This window comes from Myotis nattereri (assembly GCF_964212035.1).
Source record: "Myotis nattereri genome assembly, chromosome: 1".
NCBI lineage: Eukaryota > Metazoa > Chordata > Mammalia > Chiroptera > Vespertilionidae > Myotis > Myotis nattereri.
This window is the reverse complement of record NC_138075.1, coordinates 145923207-145947027: the sequence shown is the minus strand read 5'-3', so window position 1 is coordinate 145947027 and position 23821 is coordinate 145923207. Positions and strand designations below refer to the sequence as shown.

At 44.1% G+C, this 23821-nt stretch overlaps 1 protein-coding gene across 2 annotated transcripts in view; it reads left to right on the top strand.

Moving 5' to 3' along the window:
* The first annotated feature begins 18177 nt into the window (after positions 1 to 18177).
* Positions 18178 to 23821, top strand: part of PAPSS1 (3'-phosphoadenosine 5'-phosphosulfate synthase 1) — a 112424-nt gene continuing 106780 nt past the window's right edge. The window contains exon 1 of one of the 2 annotated variants that reach the window (XM_081087983.1): positions 18178 to 18436. In XM_081087983.1, coding sequence (XP_080944109.1) covers positions 18377 to 18436 — 60 coding nt within the window. In that variant the 5' untranslated portion in view covers positions 18178 to 18376. Of the gene's footprint in view, positions 18818 to 23821 lie in introns of both variants that reach the window. The other variant, XM_081087984.1, reaches the window with a different exon arrangement.

Genomic DNA, 23821 nt, shown 5'->3' with positions numbered 1-23821 from the left:
ATTGGAAGCTCTGATTGGCTACGACTGGCATCATAGGACTCATCTGGCTGTGATTGGCGGACCAGATCCTGTCCCAGGCCCCTGGCGGGAGAAACTAAGATGGCGGCATAGATAAACACCGGGAAATTGTCGCCTCACACAACAATTGAAAAATACCGCAAAGGACGGAGCAAACATCGTCCAGAACAACAGGAAGGCTGGCTGAGTGTAAATTCTACAACTAGAAGAAAAGAGGGGCACGCTGAGAGCCAGAGGAGCTGCGGAGGTGAAGTGCAGAGGTACGGGGGCGGCTCGCGCGCGCGGAAAGGACGCGGCTGTCTTTTTGAATCACAAGCTCCCGACTGCTCTGAACTCCGGTTCCGGCGAGTCTCTGGGGACCCAGGACTCATACGGGGAGAAGCTGGTCTGTCAGGCGGCAGCGGGCGAACTTGAGGGCGGCTTTCCCTCAGAGGTGCTTGCAGCCGTTACCGGGACACTGAGACGCACGACTCCAGGCAGAGAATCAGCCATAGCTTCTTTCTCCGCCCTTTTGACTCCCTGAGACCCCACCCCACCCAGGCTGCGGCAGAGGCTTTTGCATGTGAATGTACCTAACTGCAGCCGAGCCAGGCAGACCCGGAACCTCCAAGAGAAGGCCCAAGGCCCCGCAGTGGCTTGCATTGCTTCACAGCTGAGCCTCTTCGTGGCTCCTGCTGTGTGGCCTCAGGCAGAGGCTGAATTAGCACCTCCTTAGATCCAGGAGCCACTGTGCCCAGTGGTCAGAGGGGGACCATTCTCCCACTTCAGACACGGCTGATTCCCACAGCCGGTTGGCCTGGAGGTCAATTCCTCCCAGTGATCTTACAACAACCAAGGCACCAAGAGTACACCAAGAGTGTCCACCCCAGGTAACTGGGGAGGCTGAGCCACTGGGCCCTACAGGACACCTGGCGCGCAGGGCCACTCTATCAACACAGGGAAGCAGCCAAAATGCGGAGACAAAGAAACAGGTCACAAATGGCAGAAATGGAGGAAAGCAAACGACTGGATATAGAGTTCAAGGCCACGTTTATAAGGTTTGTCAAGAATTTTATGGAAACCGCCGATAAATTTAATGAATCCCTCAAGGAGTATAGTGAGACCATGGAGGACATGAAAAAGGACCAACTAGAAATTAAGCATACACTGACTGAAATAAAGAATAATTTACAGAGATCCAACAGCAGACAAGAGGATCCCAAGAATCAAGTCAAAGATTTGAAATACAAAGAAACAAAAAATACCCAACCGAAAAAGAAAAAAGAAAAGAGATTCCAAAAATATGAAGATAGTGTAAGGAACCTCTGGGACAACTTCAAGCGTACCAACATCAGAATTATAGGGGTACCAGAAGGAGAGAGAGGGCAAGATATTGAAAACCTTTTTGAAGAAATAATGACAGAAAACTTCCCCCACCTGGTGAAAGAAATGGACTTACAAGTCCAGGAAGTGCAGAGAACCCCAAACAAAAGGAATCCAAAGAGGACCACACCAAGACACATCATAATTAAAATGCCAAGAGCAAAAGACAAAGAGAGAATCTTAAAAGCAGCAAGAGAAAGAAACTCAGCTACCTACAAGGGGGTACCCATTCGACTGTCAGCTGATTTCTCAACAGAAACCATGCAGGCCAGAAGAGAGTGGCAAGAAATATTCAAAGAGATGAATAGCAAGAACCTGCAACCAAGATTACTTTATCCAGCAAAGCTATCGTTCAGAATGGAAGGTCAGATAAAGAGCTTCACGGATAAGAAAAAGCTAAAGGAGTTCATCACCACCAAACCAGCATTATATGAAATGCTGAAAGGTATTCTTTAAGAAGAGGAAGAAGAAAAAGGAACTCTTACCATTTGCCACAGCATGGATGGAACTGGAGAGCGGATAAATACCACAGGATCTCACTCATTTGTGGAATATAATGAACAACATAAACTGATGAACAAGGACGGATCCAGAGACGGAGAGGCATTTATTGGACTGTCGGGCCTTGGAGGGAAGGTAGGGGAGGGTGGGGGCAAGGGGGAAAGATCAACCAAAGGACTTGTATGTAAGCATATAGGCCTAACCAATGGACACGGACAACGGGGGCGGTGGGGGCATGAGCGGAGGGGGGGGTAGAGGGTACACATATGTAACATCTTAATCAATAAAAAATATAAAAAAAAAAGAAAGAAAAAAAATGTATGTATCTTTCTGTTATGTATATCATGTCAAATATTATTTCTGGTGTCTGTGTGAAATTAAATACAAATTTACTAGTTGCACCAAATAACTACTTCTATTTAAAATGCCACAAACATAATTTTACATAATTCCAAAATAGACACAATTTATATTTCATGTTTTTTAAGGAAGCAAACAAAATTCCAAAAATTTTGAAAAGGTAAAGATTAGCAATCATGCAAAGTATAAAGAGGTATCCTTTATTTTCAAGAATGATTCACTATAGAGTTTCTTTATAGAGAGAACCAAAAGCTTATCTGATTTTTAATACTAAAATAAAAATATATATTCAAGAAACTAAATAATCACATACTTTCATTTTGAAGCTCTCAGCAATTGCCATGATCAAACCAAGTCTTAGGAAAACAGCACAAATTAGGAATGTTGCCATCTAGTGGTCCCCTTTAGAACTGGCCCCATAAATTAGAATAATCTAAACAGATTACTTGAAAATGTAAACATCTTGACTTCTTGAAATTGGAAACAGAGATCATGAGAGAGTTTCCTGAGGTAACTGAGCAGTTTTCAAAATTATGGAAAGAAAAGAGGAGGCTACTAACAATACTAGTATATGCGTATGTGCATGTGGGAACAGCAGTGAATGAGGATAGACAGTAGAAAGAGAAAATGGTAAATACAGCACTCAGTATCCTTTACAGTGATTAACGACCATGAGGAAAAGGTTGATTCTTTGAAGTAGTAGGAAAATGGTGCAATTGTTCATTGAAATGTATTGGATGGGAATTATTTTTTTTATGGTGGAGTATCAAAATATTTCCATTTTATTTCTGCATCATACATTTGCAATTTTAACAACTTTGATCGTTAGCTAATACAGTAATAAAAAAATGAGGGAGAAAAAGATGTTAGTATTCATTTTCATAAAGTGCAGAATTAATTGTAAATTGTTTACCTTAGTAAACAAAACCTCATTTCAGGTCCACCCTTACCCAAGGAGGAAGAGAAGGGGCTATTTTAAACTTTTTACTTAACAAATGAAAGATCCAATAAAGACAAGATTTTTTGCAAACATGTTTTCTGGGTAAGCTTTCTAAGGACAACAGTACTGACTGTAAAATAACTTTTCATAGTTAATATGAACACATATAATAAAATAACAAGTTCATAATTTAGACCTCCATGCTTATTTTGCAATGTTTAGGTCTCTAATTATGAGAAAGGTACACAACTGAAGAGGAACAGTTACTTTTTACTGGAGTTACTTGAAGACATTCTCTGATTTTGGCCCTTGCAGGAAGTTAATTCTTACATTCCCTTACCAATTATAAAAATACCAGGGGCACAGTGCACAAATTTGTGCACCTTGAAAGGAACTGTGGGCCACGAGGCTACAGTGGGCACAGGGGCAGGTCTCAGCCCATCCTCCATGCGCCGGCCTGGCCACTCCTGCTGCGGCCCCTGGTCCCCTGTCTGCCGGCAGCCCCACTCCTGCTGCCACCGCTCCCACACGCTGACAGTGCCGGCCCCGTCACACCCACTGACTGTGTGGAGCAATTGGGGCAGGCGCCAGCAGTGGGTGCAAGTGGCAGCAGCCACCCCGATCATCCCTCAGGAGCAGGGGGAGGTGGAGAAGCCCTTAGTGGTGATCAGGGCCAGCAGCTGTCCCTCACACCCACTGACGGCGCAGAGCAATCTGGGCCAGCGCCGGGCGCCGGCAGCGGGTGAGAGCGGTGGCTATGGCACTGGCAGCAGGTGCAAGCACGTGGCAGGACCACGGAATGTGGGAGCAAAGAATTTTCAGTAACCACCAGAAGCTTGCCCCAATGACAGCAACCGGTACCTCGCCTTGATCTGGCGGCCCCACTCACCTGCTCCACCATCCCACCACGGCTGATGCCCACAATGTTCCGCACTCTGCTGCCAATGCCTGCCATGTTCCGCGCACACCCCCTGGTGGTCAGCACACGTCATAGCGACCGGTTGTTCAGTTGTTTGGTTGTTCTGCCATTCGGTCTATTTGCATATTAGGGTTTTATATATATAGATAATGTATTGGGCATTTACAACTTTTGAAGGATTTTTGTTTTAGATAATAAAAACTAACATACAATGAGTGCATAATGAGTGTTGGATAATATGCTTTAGTGAGTGTTAGATAATGCTTTTCCTGTAATATCTATTTGACTTCTATAATCACTCTGTTAGGTACCTCCATTTAAAGTTGAGAAAATTGAGGTATGAAAAGACTACGAAGTTGGTAAGTAGCAAAACTGATTTGTCTAAACCAAGAGGCAGGCAGAAATATCTGTGATCTTAACCCATGTGGTATACTTCCTTCTCGATTAAGTACAGAACTTAGGTTGGATATATAACGTTAGATAGAAAGTTTAGTCAATTATCCAAATAATTTTGACCAAATATTATTGTTATTATCTGGATCTGGTGTTTGCACTGATAAACTCATCCAACAATTGTTTCATTTTCCCTTCACATCATACTATATTCTGGATAAACTCTAGTACTCAATTTGTCTTTCATATAAAAATACTAGAGGCCCGGTGCACAAAAATTTGTGCACTCAGGGGGAAAGGGGGGTCCCTCAGCCTGGCCTGTGCCCTCTCGCAGTCTGGGACCCCTCGGGAGATAACGACCTGCTGGTTTAGGCCTGCTCCCAGGTGGCAGAGGGCAGGCCCAATCCCTAGGTGCAGCCCCTGGTTGGGCTCAGAGCAGGGCCGATTGGGGAGTTGGGGCACTGCCCCCTGTCATGCACAGAGCAGGGTGGATCGGGAGGTTGCAATGCCACCCCCAGTCACACTCAGGGTAGGGCCGATTAGGGGGTTGGGGCACCGCCCCCTGTCACACTCTAGGCAGGGCCGATGGGGAGATTGCAGCACCACCCCCTGTCATGCACAGAGCAGGGCCAATCCGGGGGTTGGGGCACTGCCCCCTGTCATGCACAGAGCAGGGCCCATCAGGGGGTTGAGGAGCTCCCCCCTGTCACTCACAGAGTAGGGCCGATAGGGGAGTTGGGGCACCGCCCCCTGTCACACACAGAGCAGGGCGGATCAGGGGGTTGGGATGCCGCCACTCTCACACTCAGGGCAGGGCCGATGGGGAGGTTATGACTCTACCCTGTCACACACAGAGCAGGGCCCGTGTGGGGGAGGGGGGTTGGGGCGCCGCACCCTGTCACACACAGAGCAGGGATGATCAGGGAGTTGGGGCGCCGCACCCTGTCACACACAGAGCCGCAGGGCGACCAGAAGTTGGGGAGCTCCCCCGTATCAGGCACAGAGCAGGGCTGATCAGGAGATTGGGGCACCTTCCCCTGTCAGGAACAGAGCAGGGCAGATAGGGAGGTTGTGGCCCCGCACCCTGTCACACACAGAGCTGCAGGGTGATCAGGGGGTTTGGGCGCTGCCCCCTGTCACGCTGATCCCAGTGCCGGGAGGCCTCTCGGCTCCGCTGATCCCGGTGCTGGGAGGCATATTACCCTTTTACTATATAGGATAGAGGCCTGGTGCATGGGTGGGGCTGGCTGGTTTGCCCTGAAGGGTGTCCTGGATCAGGGTGGAGGTCCCCACTGGGGTGCCTGGCCAGCCTGGGTGAGGGGATGATGGCTGTTTGCAGCTGGTCACACACCCTTCAGGGTTGGGGTCCCCACTGGGGTGCCTGGCCAGCCTGGGTGAGGGGCTGAGGGCTGTTTGCAGCTGGTCACACACCATTCAGGCTGGGGGTCCCCACTGGGGTGCTTGGCCAGTCTGGGTGAGGGGATGATGGCTGTTTGCAGCTGGTCACACACCCTTCAGGGTTGGGGTCCCCACTGGGGTGCCTGGCCAGCCTGGGTGAGGGCTGAGGGCTGTTTGCAGCTGGTCACACACCCTTCAGGGTGGGGGTCCCCACTGGGGTCCTTGGCCAGTCTGGGTGAGGGGATGATGGCTGTTTGCAGCTGGTCACACACCCTTCAGGGTTGGGGTCCCCACTGGGGTGCCTGGCCAGCCTGGGTGAGGGCTGAGGGCTGTTTGCAGCTGGTCACACACCCTTCAGGGTGGGGGTCCCCACTGGGGTGCTTGGCCAGTCTGGGTGAGGGGCTGAGGGCTGTTTTTAGGCTGGCGGGTGACGGAAGCTCCCAACCGCTACTTTTTTTCTTTTCTTTTTTTTAATTCTGTGCCAGCTTTTGCTCTGGCTCCTGCTCTGAGGCTTCTGCTGCTGAAAGAAGGTATCTGGTTTGTTTCGGTTCTATAATCGAAACACTGTATAACTCTAGCTCTGAGATCCTGGGCTTGCTGAAAGCAGGTTTCTGGGGTTTTGTTTAGCTTCTATATTTGTTACAATGTTTCTTAAACTGCAGGCTCAGAGGCCAGCAAAGCAGGCGGAGAATGTTGGTTTCCTCCGTCACTGATGCAAGCAAGCCTCATGTTAGTTTCAAGCTGCCTGGCTGCTGGCCGCCATCTTGGCTGGCAGTTAATTTGCATATCTCGCTGATTAGCCAATGGGAAGGGTAGCGGTTGTACGCCAATTACCATATTTCTCTCTTATTAGATAGGATTATAGTGCTCAGATTTCATTTATAACGTCTTTGTTAGCAGTAATGGTAAGATTCTCTCTTCAACTCTTGGTCATCTTTCTGGATCATCAGCACAACTGTGGTCACTATTATGGGTTGACTTGTGTCCCCTACCTTTCAATTTCATATATTGTAGTCCTAACCCCCAGTACCTCAAAATGTGACTATACTTGGAGATAAGGACCTTAAAAAGGTAATTAAGTTATTATGAAGTCATTGGGGTGTACCCTTATAAGAAGAGAAAATGTGGACACAGTTACAGAGGGAAGACTGTGTGAAGACACAGGGGAAAGACAGCCATCTATAAGTCAAGGAGAGAGGCCTCGGAAGAAACCATCCCTGTTGACACCCTCATCTCGTACTTCTAGCTTCCAAACTTTGAGAAAATAAATTTCTGTTGTTCAAGTTACCCAGTCTGTATTACTTTGTTATGGCAGCCCTAGCAAATTAATTCAGTAACCGTATCAACTGGGGTCTTAGTTTACCAAAAAACTAAATGAAAACAAACTGAAAACCCAAAACAAAAGAACCCCACTCTTGCTTGTTTAAGCAGAAAAAAAGACATTTCTTAAGGAATATTAGACAGCTCAGAGAATTTTTGGAGGCCCAAAGAGCCAGGTTGGGAGGCTATGCAGCCTGCAATAAAGCCCAAACCATGCGTGAGATTGTGCTAGTGGACATAAGATGCCAGCATTTATAACTTCTGGTTATAAAAGATAACATTTCAGCTGTTACATTGTCAATAGAGAGAGAGAGAGAGAGAGAGAGAGAGAGAGAGAGAGAGGATTTTCTGTAGTTCCTGCCTTGTCAGGTTTGACATCTCACACGGTGTGATAGGGGGAGCCTAGGTTCCTTGACTACAGAACTAGCTGTGAGCATGGGAGAGTGAGTGTTCTGGCTTCTGCTTTGGGGAGATGGATCAAAAGGCAGGAAATTGCCTAGGCAGGAAAAGGGTGCTTGAAGGGTGGTATTACCACAGTAGTATGAATCTTTGACCAGTTGCTCTGATGGTACATTTCTCTGAGACCCCGTTGTCATCTCCACAGTCCTTAAGCTTTACTGAAATCTATTTTTATTTTCACTGGATAAAACTCTCCCTTGTCTAGAATTCAAATAACTACCAAGAAAAAATAGTTGAACCCTTCACCCCACCTTATTGTGTACCAGTTTTTAAATTTCATTTTGAGAGCGCTTTCATTAAATTTGGGGTTAGTGAAACTAGGAAGGACGTAGGATAGAAGAATCAACAGGAGAGAGTCTGGGCAGGGCTGCTGTCAGCTCTCTAAAGTCAGAGAGAAGGTGGCTTTGGAGGCATGTTCAGGAGGTAAGCCCAGGATGAGCTGCTGCCGCCCACTGCTCCTGGTTGCAAGTCTCATGGGGACCCTCGGAGTTTAAGAGATGCACGCCTAAGAGGGAAGAAAGGCAGGCATGCTGTGAGGGAGAGTGGGCTTATGGTGTAGCTTTTAAAGAAAGAAATTAAGCAGCTTACTGGGAAGATGTTGTTTGCCAAGTATTCATTCCCCCTTATGTTAGGAAAGTTCCTACATCCACCCCCCCCCCCACCCCGCCCATCTTTCCCTGTGGTTTGTGTGGGTAACATCCTGTACTCTGTTACTCCTGTCCAAGTTCCAGACTCATGTTCCCGTCTGGCCAGTTAGAACAAACAGACACTATCCCTCCTCCCCAGCCCTGTGATTAGCTCTAGAATAGATAGTCACACTGTCCAGGACACATCCTAGCACAACAGACTTGCAGCTCTCTGGCTCCTCCATTTCTGCTGTGGATTGCTAGGCTAGGATGTAATCCTGGAGCTGCCGCCGCCTGAATTAATAATCCCTGATGAGAACTTTCCCAAGAGCAAAGCTGACACGGAGGAAAGAGATAGATAGACAGAGCATCCCACCTAATATCCCTTGAGCAGCTTTGCTTGAAGCTTGTGTTGTATCTGGATTTGTTTCCTGTCCCATAAAGTCACTTTCAGTTTAAATCCATTGATTTTAGTCACTTGCCACCAAAGACTCTTGACTAATTTAATTTAATTTTTCCATCACCATTTATCCCCCTTATATAATTTTATTGTTTAAATAAAATAAGTAAAGATTTCCCCTAATAATTTTGCTTTAACAAACATTAACTTGATGTCCAATTGAAAAAAAAAACAACTTCTGGTCCCTGCCCTGATCCGGGCTGAGGCCTAAACTCTGTGACTTGCTCTAAAAACCAAGTATCAGAACCCCCATCTCCCTCTTTTTATTTTATTATGATTACTATTACTAACATCCTTGCAATAGAATAACGTTTATACTTGGAGATAAAAAAAGAAAAAGAAAAGAAAAAATTCTTGGCCCTGGCTGGGTAGCTCAATTAGTTAGATACGCCAAGGCTGCAGGTTCCATCTTTAGTCAGGACATATATAAGAATCAACCAATGAATGCATAAACAAGTGAAACAACAAATCTATGATTCTCTCTCTCTCTCTCTCTCTCTCTCTCTCTCTCTCTCTCCCCCTCCCTCTCAAATCAATAAATTAAAAAAGGAAAAAATTTGCCTTGTTTTTATATGTGTATATACCACATACACACAGATACAAAGTAAAAATGGAGTGAATACCTCAAAGATTTTATTCATCTTGATTTCTTTCTTTTTAGATCAGCGGTTCTCAACCTGTGGGTTGTGACCCCTTTGGGGGTCAAATGACCCTTTCACAGGGGTTGCCTAAGACCATCGGAAAACACATATATAATTACATATTGTTTTTGTGATGAATCACTATGCTTTAATTATGTTCAATTTGTAACAATGAAAATACATCCTGCATATCAGATATTTACATTATGATTCATAACAGTAGCAAAATTACAGTTATGAAGTAGCAACGAAAATAATTTTATGGTTGGGAGTCACCACAACATGAGGAGCTGTATTGAAGGGTCGCGGCATTAGAAAGGTTGAGAACCACTGTTTTAGATTAAATGACCTTATTAGGACCTGATGAGCAATAAAACATACTTGGATATATTTCTCCATATTTTTTGCTTTATTCAGGTTTACTCTTGAATATAACAAATAATTATTTTGCTGTTTCTTATGTCTGAGTGTTTGGAGGTCAGCATAGGGTTAACTGCTTTATTTTGTTCTTTTTAACCTGTGTGGCTTCTCTCTCTTTAGGTTTGACCTTTCGATTTCATTTTTACCTGACTGTTCCTGATTAAATGCTGAGGTGTAAACACACATTTAATAGAGGAGTATTATAATTTCAGACTGGCATGAACCTCTCTGTCTCCTGTAAGAATTTATGAACTCTATCAAGTAACATAGTATAGTAGGTCCTTGGGTTACATCGGAGATTCGTTCCTAAGGCGCGATATAAGGGGAACCCACCTACATAAGCACCTATGTCACTCACCTGGAGCGCATACACAGCAGTAATGAAGTGAAACAGTAGAAAAAAAAATTAAAGATAACAATTCCTGACCTTTACTTGTGGTAAATAAATAATAAAAAACATAAAGCACATATGTACATACGTCGAAATGACGGAACTTTTTTTTTTTAATAAATAAATGGGGGAGATGGCGATGTAACCACGAAACGATGTACATCGAGTCCGACGTAACCAGAGGACTGCCTGTATCCTACTTCATAGTGTTTCATCTTCCAGCTTGCAGTGCCAGCTTTTTGTTTTGTTTTTTAACCTCACTGGAGGATATGTTCATTGATTTTTTTTCAGAAAGAGGGGCAGGGGTAGGAGAAACATTGATCAGTTGCCTCCCATACACGCCCAACTAGGGATCAGCAGCAGTGTTAACTTACCTTTGTCTTCTCATCGTAAATCAGATCCTTCTACACCAATCTTTTTTAAAAAAATATATTTTTATTTATTTCAGAGAGGAAGGGAGAGGGAGAGAGAGATAGAAACATCAATGATGAGAAAGAATCATTGATTGGCTGCCTTCTGCATACCCCCCACTGGGGACTGAGCCCGAAACCCAGGCATGTGCCCTTGACTGGAATCAAACCTGGGACCTTTCGGTCCGCAGGCCAACGCTCTATCTACTGAGCCAAGCCAGCTAGGGCTCCTATTCCAATCTTAAGAGCAACTGTTGTGTCGAAGGAAACAGATCACTATCACAAATTTAAATTTAAATCTATTTTGGTGAAAATATTTAATTAAATATTTGTACCTGACTATATCAAGAATCTAATTCTCAAGTTGTGTTTCTACATAAATTACCAACTGACTGAGACATAACTGAGTGCCCTGGGGACAACTATAGACATAATCACTGTCTTAGTTCATTCATGCTGCTGTAACAAGATACCACAGACTGGGTAGCTTATAAACGATAGGTTTATTCTCTCAATTTGGGAGGTTGGGGAGTTTAAGATCAAGATGCCAACATGGTTGTCTTCTGCTGAGGGCCATCTTCCTGGTTCATAGATGATGTCTTCTCTTTGTGCCCTCACGTAAATGGAAGGGACTGGGAATCTCTGTGGGTTCTCTCTTATAAGGCCACTAATCCATTAATGAGGGCTCCACCCTCATAAACCGGCCACCTCTCAAAGACTTCCCATCTAAATATCGTCAACTTTGTGGATTTTGGATTTTGGAGAGGACATAAACATTCAGAACATGGCAAGTACTATGACGCATTGGCTGGAAGAGTAGAAGTTTTGTCTGTGATGTTCCACATGCCTTCCTTTCTTCTAGTTTTTCCTTTAACAACACTAACTTTGTGTTTTCTTGGACAGAATGTAATTTCATGTGTCTTTTCATATTATCTTGAAATGTGTTTCCATAATTTCAAAATAAAAACGTACTCTTAAAAATTTCAATTCTTATTCTACAACTCTGCTTTAGTGGATTTCATTTACTAAAGTTTCTATATGGAATAATTTCCCAGTGAATATCTGGAAGTTGTGTCCAATAAAGTTAATCAAGAATACAGCTTTTAAGTAAGGAGTGAAGAGCTATAATTTAGGATTCTGTGCCTCTTATGTTGCTAGATTATGCAACCTAGAAATGGGGAAATACTAAAATAGGGAAGATTTCTCCCTATTACAACACAGTGATACAACAACTGGGCTTCTGACTGGCTTGGGGTTTGCAGAACCCTACCTCACAAAAACTCACACCAGAGTGACCTACTTAATTCTCTGGACATCCAGGGAGAAAAGGATTAGGGGTGAGGGGAAGGCTGGGCAGGAGGGAAGGAGAAAGCTGGAGAAGGAGAGAAAGAAAACTGTTTAACTCGTGCATTTTACCTTCAGTGGGGTAAATAATAAGTATCTCCAAGCTTGTAAATAACTGGATAATGTTCTTTGACTAAAATTAGGAACTTGTTTTTATGTTAGTAGTTTATAATTTCCTAATTGTATTGATATTTATTGTAGCCCAAATGAGCAGATGTGCTTTTAAATTAGGTTTTTCTATTATAAACAAATGGATGCCTCAAGTTCAATCCAATTTTTTTCTTAATTCCTTATTGTATGGAAATATTTTAATTTTGTTTACTGCAGGAAATATGCACAATTAAATGGGCTTTTCTGTGATTAAATATTTTATAACTTTATTTGATGTTTAATTTTCACTGATAATGTGGTTATTTTAAAAAATAAATGAAGGCAAATGATTGCAGTAAATAGTGATATTATTTAAGTATTTCTAAGGAAATACTTGTGTATGAAAAGGGGTTCTATGGGAAGTAGCCTCACAGGGTGATCTGATCATACATTCCTAACTGGACAGGTCTTGGGGTGTCCTCATGCCCTAGGCATATAACTTTTTTTTAGTAAAAGGTTTATCTTTGCCTTAACCAGTTAACTGCCACACGTCCAAAATGGAAACCATCCCTCTATGCCACAATATTTTGAGTTTAATTTTAAAAATCACTGCTTGCGTCTATAGATGCTTATGGCATATAAAGGGTTAAGCAAGCCCTGCCCATTGTTTCTGGGCATCTAGTTTAACACACCTTTGAAATGTCTCTTTTCAGAAGCCTAACAACCCTCCAGAGAGCACATAGTCTTGTCAAAAGATCCATCATCCATTTCCTGCTTGCTTTCTCCCACCTCCATGTAATCTTCCTTATGCTTCCCCCTTAATTCAGAATGCATAAAAAGAAGCTGCAAACTGCCATTCTGAGAAGCATTTTTCTCAATCTGTTGCTATTTGGTTCCAGGCATATCATCAGTTTAGCTCAAATAAAATCGTATAAATATTCTTTACATCAGGGGTGGGAAACATCCAGGGCCCACGGGCCATGTTAGGCCTGCGACATCATTTGGTCTGGCCCTGCCAAGGCAACTGCAGGCAGGACTCAAAATTCAGTAAATCTAGGAGCTATTTTCATAGCAACATAAATTTATATTAAGTGAACTTTATTAAGTGAGTGATGTTATAAATATCCAAATGGTCCTTGTCAGAAATAAAGGTTCCCAACCCCTGCTCTAAAAAAGATTTATTTCTGAAACAGACATATGCATTTATAAATAGAATTTATGCACAATATATTAAATTGATGCAATAATTTTTCCAAAACAGTTCATCTATTTTTTTTGTTTGTTTGCCTATTGATGCCTAACAAACTACTTGGAAACTTAGTGGCTTAAAACAACAACTACTCGTCCTGGCCATGTAGTCCTTTGACAGGGTAGCCAGGCTTCTTAAGTTGTCAGTCTTCCTTCTGCCACATTCTGTTGGCTAAAATAATCACAGTGTCAGCCTAGATTCAGTGTGAAAAGGACTACACAAGGGTGGGAATACCGAGAGGGGTGAACCTGTGGAGACTAGCTACTATAGTATGTGTCTCTTGACAACTTCACTTCCTGGATCCTAAATTGTAAAATCTGGTATTTCTCAAGATATAGCTTTTGTGTAATCTGAGGCATAAGAAATGCTTTTCAGCCTGGCTGGTGTGGTACAGTGGTTGAGCGTGGACCCATGAACCAGGAGGTCACAGTTCGATTCCCAGTCAGGGCATAGGCCCTGGTTGTAGGCTTGATCCCCAGTAGGGGGCGTGTAAGAGGCAGCTGATCAATGATTCTCATCACTGATGTTGCTATCTCTCTCCCTCTCCCTTCCTCTCTCTGAAAAAAAAAAAAAAAATTATATATATATATATATATATATATATATATATATATATGCTTTTCAGAAAAAGAGCAGTGGTTTAATAAATTTGGGAGACAGCGCAAACTAGAGCCTTTCTCTTGAGCTAAAAACAGTAAAGATTTTGCAATATAAATATCAATTTTCTTTGCTTACCCAGCATTTCCCAAACATTTAAGTGTATAGAACTGTGCCTGGTACTTCCCTTATAAATATTTGTTGAGTGAGACTTATCACAGGACCATTTCCTGTCCAGCCCCCCCCGCCAAATACCCATTGACAGTACAAAAAATTGATGTTTCCAATGGAAGGAATTTGGGAAAAACAGGTTTATTCTGCAAGAGACGAGTATGCAATTCTTGTGTCTTCCTGACCTACAAACCCCATCTTGGTGCTTCCTAGTGAATTAATTGTTGTATTTTAGATGACGTGACCCCATTTCCTGGTCCCAGGTGATTAGACTCCAGATGGGCACGTGATCCAAAGGCAGCTATCTATAGGCTGGCCAGCTACTTAAAATATATGCTAGCACTAAAGCTTTTGCGGGGAGCCTAAATTGGATTGTGACAGGCAGACCAAATTCGGACCTGTCACTTGGATAGCTGGAATGTGAGACAACCATTCCGTTAGTTGGTAGGGGTAGAAATAGAAATAGAAGCAGAGAATCAATGAATTTCCATTCTATGGAGCCCTTGGTGCTAGTTCTTCATTATCCTGTTGTGTGGCTGCTGAAACACTTCTCTTTCCCTTTCTTATACCATCTTTAGAAGAAAACCCCATTAAGTGAGGTGGCTCATCTATGTCTCTATTTCTCAATAAACGAAAGAGTCTAATTATTACATGATGTCAGGGGAGAGGCCTACGCGCTCTTACTCAGAGTGAGGAAACCTTCTACTCACCTGTCTAGCCATGGGAGAAGTGCCACTATGACATGTCCTTCACAAGCATGCAAAGCCAGTGGGGGTTCAACAACAGGTAGGACAGGGTAGGGGGGGGGCTGGCAAACCAACTTCTCAGGCAGGGTTTTCAACTGTCGTAGGAAACTCTTTGTCAATAGATGCAGAAGAAACTGGATATAGGTGAGAATTTCACTTGAACAATTTGTCCCTAGCTTGGGAAACCCAGAGCACCCATTAGCGGAGACTCATGAAGGCATATGCTTCAGGTCCTATCCCTCTCTCTGTCTGCACCCTGCCTTGACCTCCCATGTAGCTCCTGAAGGTGTGCTGTGTACCTCCGCCAGGACTGTGAGTAATAAACTTCTGTACTTCAATTTCTCTTGTGGTCCGTTGTTGGCAACTCACTATCCAGCATCCTGTGCTCTACTTAACAAATGTTAATTTAACAAAAGCATAACATGGTACAATGGCATACTAATCATCCATAAAATGGAATGGACTATTGATATGCACAGCAACATAGGTAAATCTCATCATAATTATGCTGGAAGAATCTAGGGAAAAGAATATGCACCGTGTTTGGCGCTGCTTCCCGTTAGTCACTACTCATTTATTTTAACATATCAAAATTTTTAACACAATGTTTTACATATAATGAGGTACTTAAAGATAATCTTTGTCCTTGATTAAATTATTGAAGCTTGGAATGCTCTTCCAAGCTCATTGCTATTATTGGCAGAATTTAGAATTATACTGAGATTCAATTCTGTATACAGATCCTTGATTAAGAGTCCTGTAGAAAAAGCTATAGGGAACCACAGACATTTTAATTGGTTTTGTAACAATTCCAAATTTCACTTTTAGAAATATCACTCTGACAGAAGTTTTAAGAATGTTGTGAGTGGCAGAGCAGCTGTACCTGTGGGAGGGTGTGCAGTTAAGGGGCTTGGCGGTGATTCAGGTTGGATATGGGAAAGGCCTAATTTGAGATAGTTGTAGTCTAGTAAACAAACAGGGGACTTACACTGAGTGGCCAGATTATTATGACCACCCTATCAGTACTCGTTGGGTCACCTTTTGCTTTCAATACTGTGGCAATTCTTCTTGGCATTGACTCCACGAGATGTTGAAAGGTGATGTGAGGAATCTGACACCATGCCTGATGAATAGCACTGTCCAGTTCTGTGAGATTTGATGGTTGTGGAACCAGCTGCCTGATGGCTCTTTTAACTTCATCCCACAAATGCTCAATTGGATTGAGATCTGGTGATTGTGGGGGCCACCTAAGCAAGATAAAGTCTCCCTCATGTTCTTGAAAGCACTCCTGCACAATATGAGGACCATGGCATGGCGCATTGTCTTGTTGGAAGAAGTCATCTCCATTGGGATACGCCATCAACATGATAGGATGAACTTGATCAGCAAGGCTACTTAGGTATGTTTTGCTATTCAGATGTTTATAATGATCTGGCTCTCTAGCAACTTCAGTGGGAAATTATAGCTAATTTGCCTACAAACTTCAGGTGGTCAAAATAATCTGGCCACTCAGTGTATTTGCTAGCTGTAAAGAGGTAGCAGCTTCAGGTTTTAGAGATTGGGGTATGTGTATTGAGGGGAGAGGGAATGGGGTTATGGAGGAGCAGAGCTTCACATTAACTATCTTGGTGCCAGGGGCAAGCTGTGGGGAAGCACTAAGAGTCATGGCGATGGGAGAGGAGATAACACATGGAGGAAGCTCCCCCATACCCTCTAGCTCATCCTATGAACTAGACCTACAATAACTAGGTGAACTTGAAAATGTTCTCCACAGGTGGGCATTTTACCCTAAGGCAGCGGTTCTCAACCTGTGGGTCACGACCCCTTTGGGGGTCAAATGACCCTTTCACAGGGGTCACCTAAGACCATTGGAAAACACATATATAATTTACATATTGTTTTTGTGATTAATCACTATGCTTTAATTATGTTCAATTTGTAACAATGAAATTGGGGGTCACCACACATGAGGAACTGTATTAAAGGGTTGCGGCCTTAGGAAGGTTGAGAACCACTGCCCTAAGGTAACATGCAGCCCTCTTAAGCCTGAATTTCAGTCCTCTAAGGATTTCCTGAGAAGCTAATAATATAGAGGTACCTTTTCAGCCTGGTCAGTGAGAAGTACTGGACAGAAATCTGATGTGAAGAGAAGTTTCCAAGTGGGTGTTAACCAAAGAAGAGGTTCAGGCTGTAACAATAACAACAACAGCAACAACAACAACAAATCATTTTTTTTTTTTTTTTTTTTTTGGAATCTGAGAGACTCAGATTCAGGGAGCAAACTGCTCTGGAGAGAACAAAGGAAGGCAAGGTTTACAAAGGCAGACACCACAGTGTAATTCTTCCATGAAAATGAAAGCTCGGTTAACAGGGATGGCTAGTTCCAATATGCAAATGAGGGAGGGAAAAACTACAAGGAAGTAGGAAAGTCCATACATTTCCATGCAGCGGTTGCTCTAACAGCGGTTCTCAACCTGTGGGTCGCGACCCCTGAAAATACATCCTGCATATCAGATATTTACATTACGATTCATAACAGTAGCAAAATTACAGTTATGAAGTAGCAACGAAAATAATTTTATGGTTGGGGGTCACCACAACATGAGGAACTGTATTAAGGGGTCGCGGCATTAGGAAGGTTGAGAACCACTGCATGTTTAATGGCTCAGCCCTGAGCAGAGGTTAGCAACAGGTTAGTGACTTATGGCAGCTCTGAGAACCGAGGCACAATGTTCAGAGGCCCCACTTCCGTAATGGCCTCCTGCCTATTGAAGTGACTCTCTTAGCAGCTTATTCCATTATAGTTTCTCCATTATCGTGGGGGAAGGAGGACGCTTGGCAAATAACCTCTAAGCCCAGTCGAGAAATTAATTATGGATGTCCAGAGATGGCGCATCAACTTTGTAAACATAATTATGCGTTGAGCAGAGGGTTAAAGTGAAGAGGAACTTGTGGAAAGTAAGTTCAGTGAATCAATCCTTCCCTTTGCAAGCATGGAAAATCCATTTTTAAATGTGCCTTGGCTCACAAGGGCACAGACTGGGTGGACACGAGGCTGGTAGCCTGGTTTTGGAGGAAAAGCTAGAAGGGCAGAATTTCACATCCATGTCTTCTCCCAAGAGCATTGGCGCGGTGAGCCAGCAGCCATTCCCCAGGAGGCCGGCTCCCTGGACCCCGGCAGGCCCCCGCGCAGGCGCAGCGCAAGGCAGACCCAGAGGCCTGGGCGTCCCAGGGTGATTTTCCCAGGCCCCGTCCCTTCCTGAGAATGAAGAGGGAGGAGCCTCGCGGGCGCTCGAAGCCCCGCCCACAACCTTCCCTTGGTCCCGCCTTCCTCTTCGCCCCGCCCCACATACCTCCGCCCTGGACCTGGGCGAGCGGCAGCTGACACGCTAGCGGACGGCCGGAGTCGCGAGCACGAGCGGACGTCTGCGCGCGCGCGGGCGCCGGCGCCAGGTGACCCCGCCTCCCGCCCCGCCCCGCCCCGCCCCGCCCCGCCGGCCGTCCCTCTCCTGTCGGCCTCCGGGCGCTGAGAATCCCGGCACCCGCGCGCGCTCTGCGGCCATGGAGGGACCCGGGAGCCTGTACAAGAAAGTCAAGCTGAGCAACAACGTGCAGAACTGGGTGAGTGGGGACCGAGGAGGCTGGGAGCCTCCGGCTGCCGCTGGTTCCGGAGCCCCTGCCTGCCTTCCGCCTCCTTTGCATCCTCCCCGGAGCGCCGGGGATGGGTACCAGAGGCCGCGGCGCCGTCCAACCGGGGTGTGGGTGGTGCGGGTCGGGGGCTGGCCGTGCTGCGGGCCGACCCGCCCTCAGTGGGAAGAACGTCCTCTTCCCCGGTTCCTCGGCTCAGATGAGACCTCGAATTGAAGTCTTTGCGGAGAGAGCCGGCGGCTGCTGAAACCTGCACCTTTGAAAGGGGAGCTGGTTGCATCCCCTGGAGTGGCGTGAAGGTCTGCAGAGGGCGGAGGCGGAGGCGGAGGCGGAGGCGGGCGCGGGCGTCTTTGGGTGAGCTGCTGGTTTTTCTTGGCTCTGCCAGCGCAATTACCCAGGGTTGTGTCCATTTCCAAGTCTTTCCATCTCTGCGCTTCGGTGTGAAGAGAGGGTGCCCAACAATGTATCCATTCATGAGTTGAGAATTCACTGAACTGAGGTTCTTTGTGGCTCGGTGTAAAATGGGAATGCCTAACATTACATGGAGTTCCAAGACTCGATTCCCGGAGACGGTAAGGTGTGGGCAGACTCATGGTTTATATATAACGTTCCGCAACGACAGCCAGTTGGCTTTGATGGTCGGATGGTGTGTCCTCATTTAGGTTGCTTCCTTCCTTATTCTTTGGTAAGAAACAGCCTTAATCCAAACTCATTAGTGCCCTTCTGGGGGGTGTCCACTTTGGCTCTTTGAAAAGGCGCTGGTTTTAGGTTTAGGTGGACATTTTTATTTCACAGTGCAACAAAAAATCATGAGGTTTAAATGCAGCCTTTGCAAATCATTTCAGGCAAATGTTCATTTGCAGTCAGTCGTTTTCCATATCTGTTGTTGCCAAGGATGCTCACCTGATTGCTTTCTCCTTTTAGTCATTTCCTTTTCCTTAGGTTTTAAGGGAAGGCGGGTTCGAACATTGGAAAGAGCACTTACTGGACGACTGGCCTGGTCTCTGGTACCAGCTTTGCCATTTACTAGTGTGTGATCTTGAGGAAAATAACTTTACTTCTTTGAACCTCAGTTGACTAAAGAAGGGTATGATAGTGTGTTCTTCACAGGGTTATTTTGAAGAGTAGAGAAGATAATTTGAAAGTGCAACAAAGTGTCATAAAATTGTTGACTCTGCCCCTGTTACCCTGAGTATTTCCTGGTTAGGGACATAGGGGACTCAGTTAAAGTATTTAAAGCTAATTTCAGTTACACCATCTGTTGCTCATTTATTTACTATTCCATTTGCCAAACAAGTGCATATTTTTTGTAGAGACCTGTGCCAGACATAGAAAAGATGAAAAATGAGGGACTCAGTGTTTGCATTCTGGTTGCTCATGGCCTGACTGGGGTTTTAAATGACCTTGCCAGGTGACGAGTTTGTCATTTTGACCACAGTCGTGGTGTAAGACAAATGTTTTTTTTGTTTGTTTTTTGTTTTTTGTTTTTTTGTTTTTCAATTTGGAGGAGAGATTAATTTAGCCTGGGTGTTTTGGGGAGGGTTTACAAAAGAGAAATGTATTCAAATTTCTGAGGCAGAGAGGAGCTGTGTGAATAAGAGCTGGGAATAAGAATTATTTTTTTATTCCAAAACCAAGTAAGAGTTTAACTACTCTGGAGAGTTTTTGTTGAGGAGTGGAGATAAAATTTGATAAGCTGTGCCGAAACCGGTTTGGCTCAGTGGATAGACCGTCGGCCTGCGGACTGAAAGGTCCTACGTTCGATTCCGGTCAAGGGCATGTACCTTGGTTGCGGGCACATCCCCAGTGGGGAGTGTGCAGGAGGCGGCTGATCGATGTTTCTCTCTCATCGATGTTTCTAACTCTCTATCTCTCTCCCTTCCTTTCTGTAAAAAAAATCAATAAAATATATTTTAAAAAAAGTTTGATAAGCTGGGACTAGGTTATGCAGTTGTTTTTGTTAATCCTCACCCGAAGATATTTTTCCATTGATTTTTAGGGAGGGTGGAGGAGAGAGGGAAAGACAGAGAGAAACATTGATGTGGGAGAAACATATCGATTGGTTGCCTCCTGCATACATCCCAACCAGGGCCCAAGCGAGGGAGGAGCCTGCAACCAAGGTACTTGCCCTTGACCAGAATCGAACCTAGGACCCTTTGGTCCGCAGGCCGACGCTCTATCCACTGATCCAAACTGGCTAGGACTAGGTTATGCAGTTGTTAATATTTACGCCTAGTGTTAAGACTTGATTCTGTGGGAGATTTTTTTAAAAATATATATTATTATTACATTTTTTCAAAAACATATTTTTATTGTTTTCAGAGAGGAAGGGAGGGAGAGAGAAAGAGATAGGAACATTAGTGATGAGAAAGAATTATCGATTGGCTGCCTCCTGCATGCCCTACACTATGGACCCCAGGCATGTGGCCTGACCGGAAATGGAAACATGACCTCCTGGTTCATAGGTTGATGCTTGACTGCTGAGCCACACTGGCCTGGCATTCTGTGGGAGATTTTTGATGAGGCCAGAATTTTTAATTTTCAGGGGCTTGTAAGTCTTTTTTGCCCCAGTAGGGAACACCCACCATGTTTCCAGGATTGAGAGTGACACAAATTTGAAGAACCCATACACCTTTAATGTTCCTATTATATGATGACACTGGTGTTCCAGGAAGACCGTGTGCTGGAGAAATTAGACATTGTTCCAGATGTGGAAGCCCTGGAGAACAGATAGGGTTATAATGAGGTTTAAATGAATTACAGGCATACCTCATTTCATTGCACTTCACAGATACTGTGTTTTCATCAACATTGAGGTAAGACCTTTCTTCAGCAAAAAGATTATTACTCAGTGAAGACTCAGTTGATGGTTACCATTTTTAGCAATAATGTATTTCTAAATTATGTATGCAGTTTTTTTTAGACATAATGCTATTGCACACTAAATAGACTGCATTTTAGTGTAAAGATAATTTTTATGTGCACTGTGAAACCAAGCATTTCTGTCACTGGTTTTATTGTGGTAGCCTGGAACCAAACCCGAGATATCTCTGAGGTATGCATGGGACGTGCCTTGGGACATGCCTGGGACATGCTTTGTTCCACATGTTGGGGATGCAGTGGTAAAACAACAGAAAGGGGTTCTGCTCTCACGGACATTACATTCTACTTGAGAGACTGTTAATTAAAAAGCAACAAATAAATGAATGAGATAATTTTCCCTTTACTAGTTCTACCTTTTCTGAACATTTTGCCCCTTATACTGTTAGATACCTTTCATCGAAGGCCAGCTGCCCATTCTGGATTTTGGGGGAGACTGAGGTAGTATAGAAATGAAATGAGTGCAGGAATGGAACACACAGCATATTGAAGGCCAACCGAGAGGCCTGTATAGTCATTCTTTGGAGCATGGGCCTGGCTGTTGTCAGGGGCAGGTATTGACCTTCCCATCCTAGAAGCCAGGGAGATATTGCAGGAATACTTGCCTAAAGAGGAAAAGCTGGACTTTTTGCCAAGAATGTACTTTTTTTTTCCTGACGATATTTTTTTCTATTGATTTTTAGAGAGAGTAGAAGGGAAAGAGAAAGACAGAAAGACCGATGTGAGAGAGACTCATCGATTGGTTACCTCCTGCATGCCCCCGACCAGGGCCGGGAGCCTCTAACCAAGATATGTGCCCTTGACCAGAATCAAACCTGGCCTTCAGTCCATAGGCTGATGCTCTATCCATAGAGCCAAACTGCCTAGGGCAGTGGTCGGCAAACTCATTAGTCAGTAGAGCCAAATATCAGTAGTACAATGATTGAAATTTCTTTTGAGAGCCAGTTTTTTTAAACTTAAACTCTATAGGTAGGTACATTGTTATTAACTTAATTAGGGTACTCCTAAGCTGGCCTTTGCTAAAAACGTCCTCAATCTGATTGAGGTACGTTCGCTGAGGTCGACCCCTTCCAACTCTCCCATCCACACTTGTCTTGTATACTTGTTTCGTCTATCTCCTTTCGTTCATCCTCTCTATATGTCCAAACCATCTCAACATACCTTTCTCAGTCCTCGACACTACATCTTCTTTCACTCCACAACGTTCCCTAAAATTAACTTAATAAACTTTACTTAAAGTTTTAAGTCAACTTCGCACTGTACGTGCGCTCCTGCACGCGGTATTTTGTGGAAGAGCCACACTCAAGGGGCCAAAGAGCCCCATGTGGCTCGCGAGCCGCGGTTTGCCAACCACTGGCCTAGGGCACCAAGAATGTACTCTGTAATGTTGACTAACAACAACAGAAGAAGAATGATAGCAAGGTCTAGCTCTGTATTGTCCAATTTGGTAGCCACCTGCCACCTGTGGCAACTTAAAATTTAGCCAAAGTTAAATAAAATAAAAAATTCTGTTTCTTAGTTTCTCTAGCCACATTTCAAGTGCTGCGTTGCCTCATGTAGCTGCTGGCCACTGTATTGGACATGCAGTATAGACCATTTTCATCATCTCAGAACAACAGGGCAGGTCTAGATAGTCCTTTGGGCTGGGTACCAACATTTTTTCTACTTATCTATGTATATTTGTATTCTGGTTTTATCTTTACTTTCTTACCAGGACAAGGACATTTTAAGAGATAGTGGCTACTGTCAGGATTGTAGGCAGTTCTGAGCTCTGGCTCCTCGCAGGGCACCCAGCACTGTTAGCCTCCCCTTAGCACAGTTGCTTCTCTAAATTTGAAACGTGAAATAAACTTCCCCAGCCTGGCTTTGTTACATAGAATTTTGAGGATTAGGTCTTTACCAGTGATTCTCAACCAGATAAAATTTTGCCACCCCCAGGGACATTTTGCAATATCTGGAGACATATTTGGTTGTTACAGTTTGTGTGTGTGTGTGTGTGTGTGTCCCTGTGCATATGCTTGTGCCTCTGGCGAGTAGAGGCTAGAGATGCTGCTAAACATTCTACATGCACATGATAGCTTCAACAGTAGATTATCTGGGCCTGAAAGTCATTTATTGAAGCTGAGAAAGTTTGCTTTACTCTCGGCTTTGACTTAACAAAAGGGGAAAATGTTATGTAAGACTTAAATGCAAAAGTAGTAATTTAAAATAAAATCCAATTGATACTAGAATTCCCTTTTCCACTCTCTTGCTCTGAGATGGATCAATTACCCAGAGCATACCAACAATAAAACTCCAACCCTGAATTGTTTTAAAAACACATTACCAAGTAATTAGTTCACATGAAGAGTATAATGCTTCTTTTTGTTGCTTACATAAGACGCAATCATTTTAGTGAAATATCCTTTCCTAAGGACACAGTTCTTTACCAAATAAGTGAGTAAAACTAAGTGAGTGAAACTAGTGAAGATATTATAC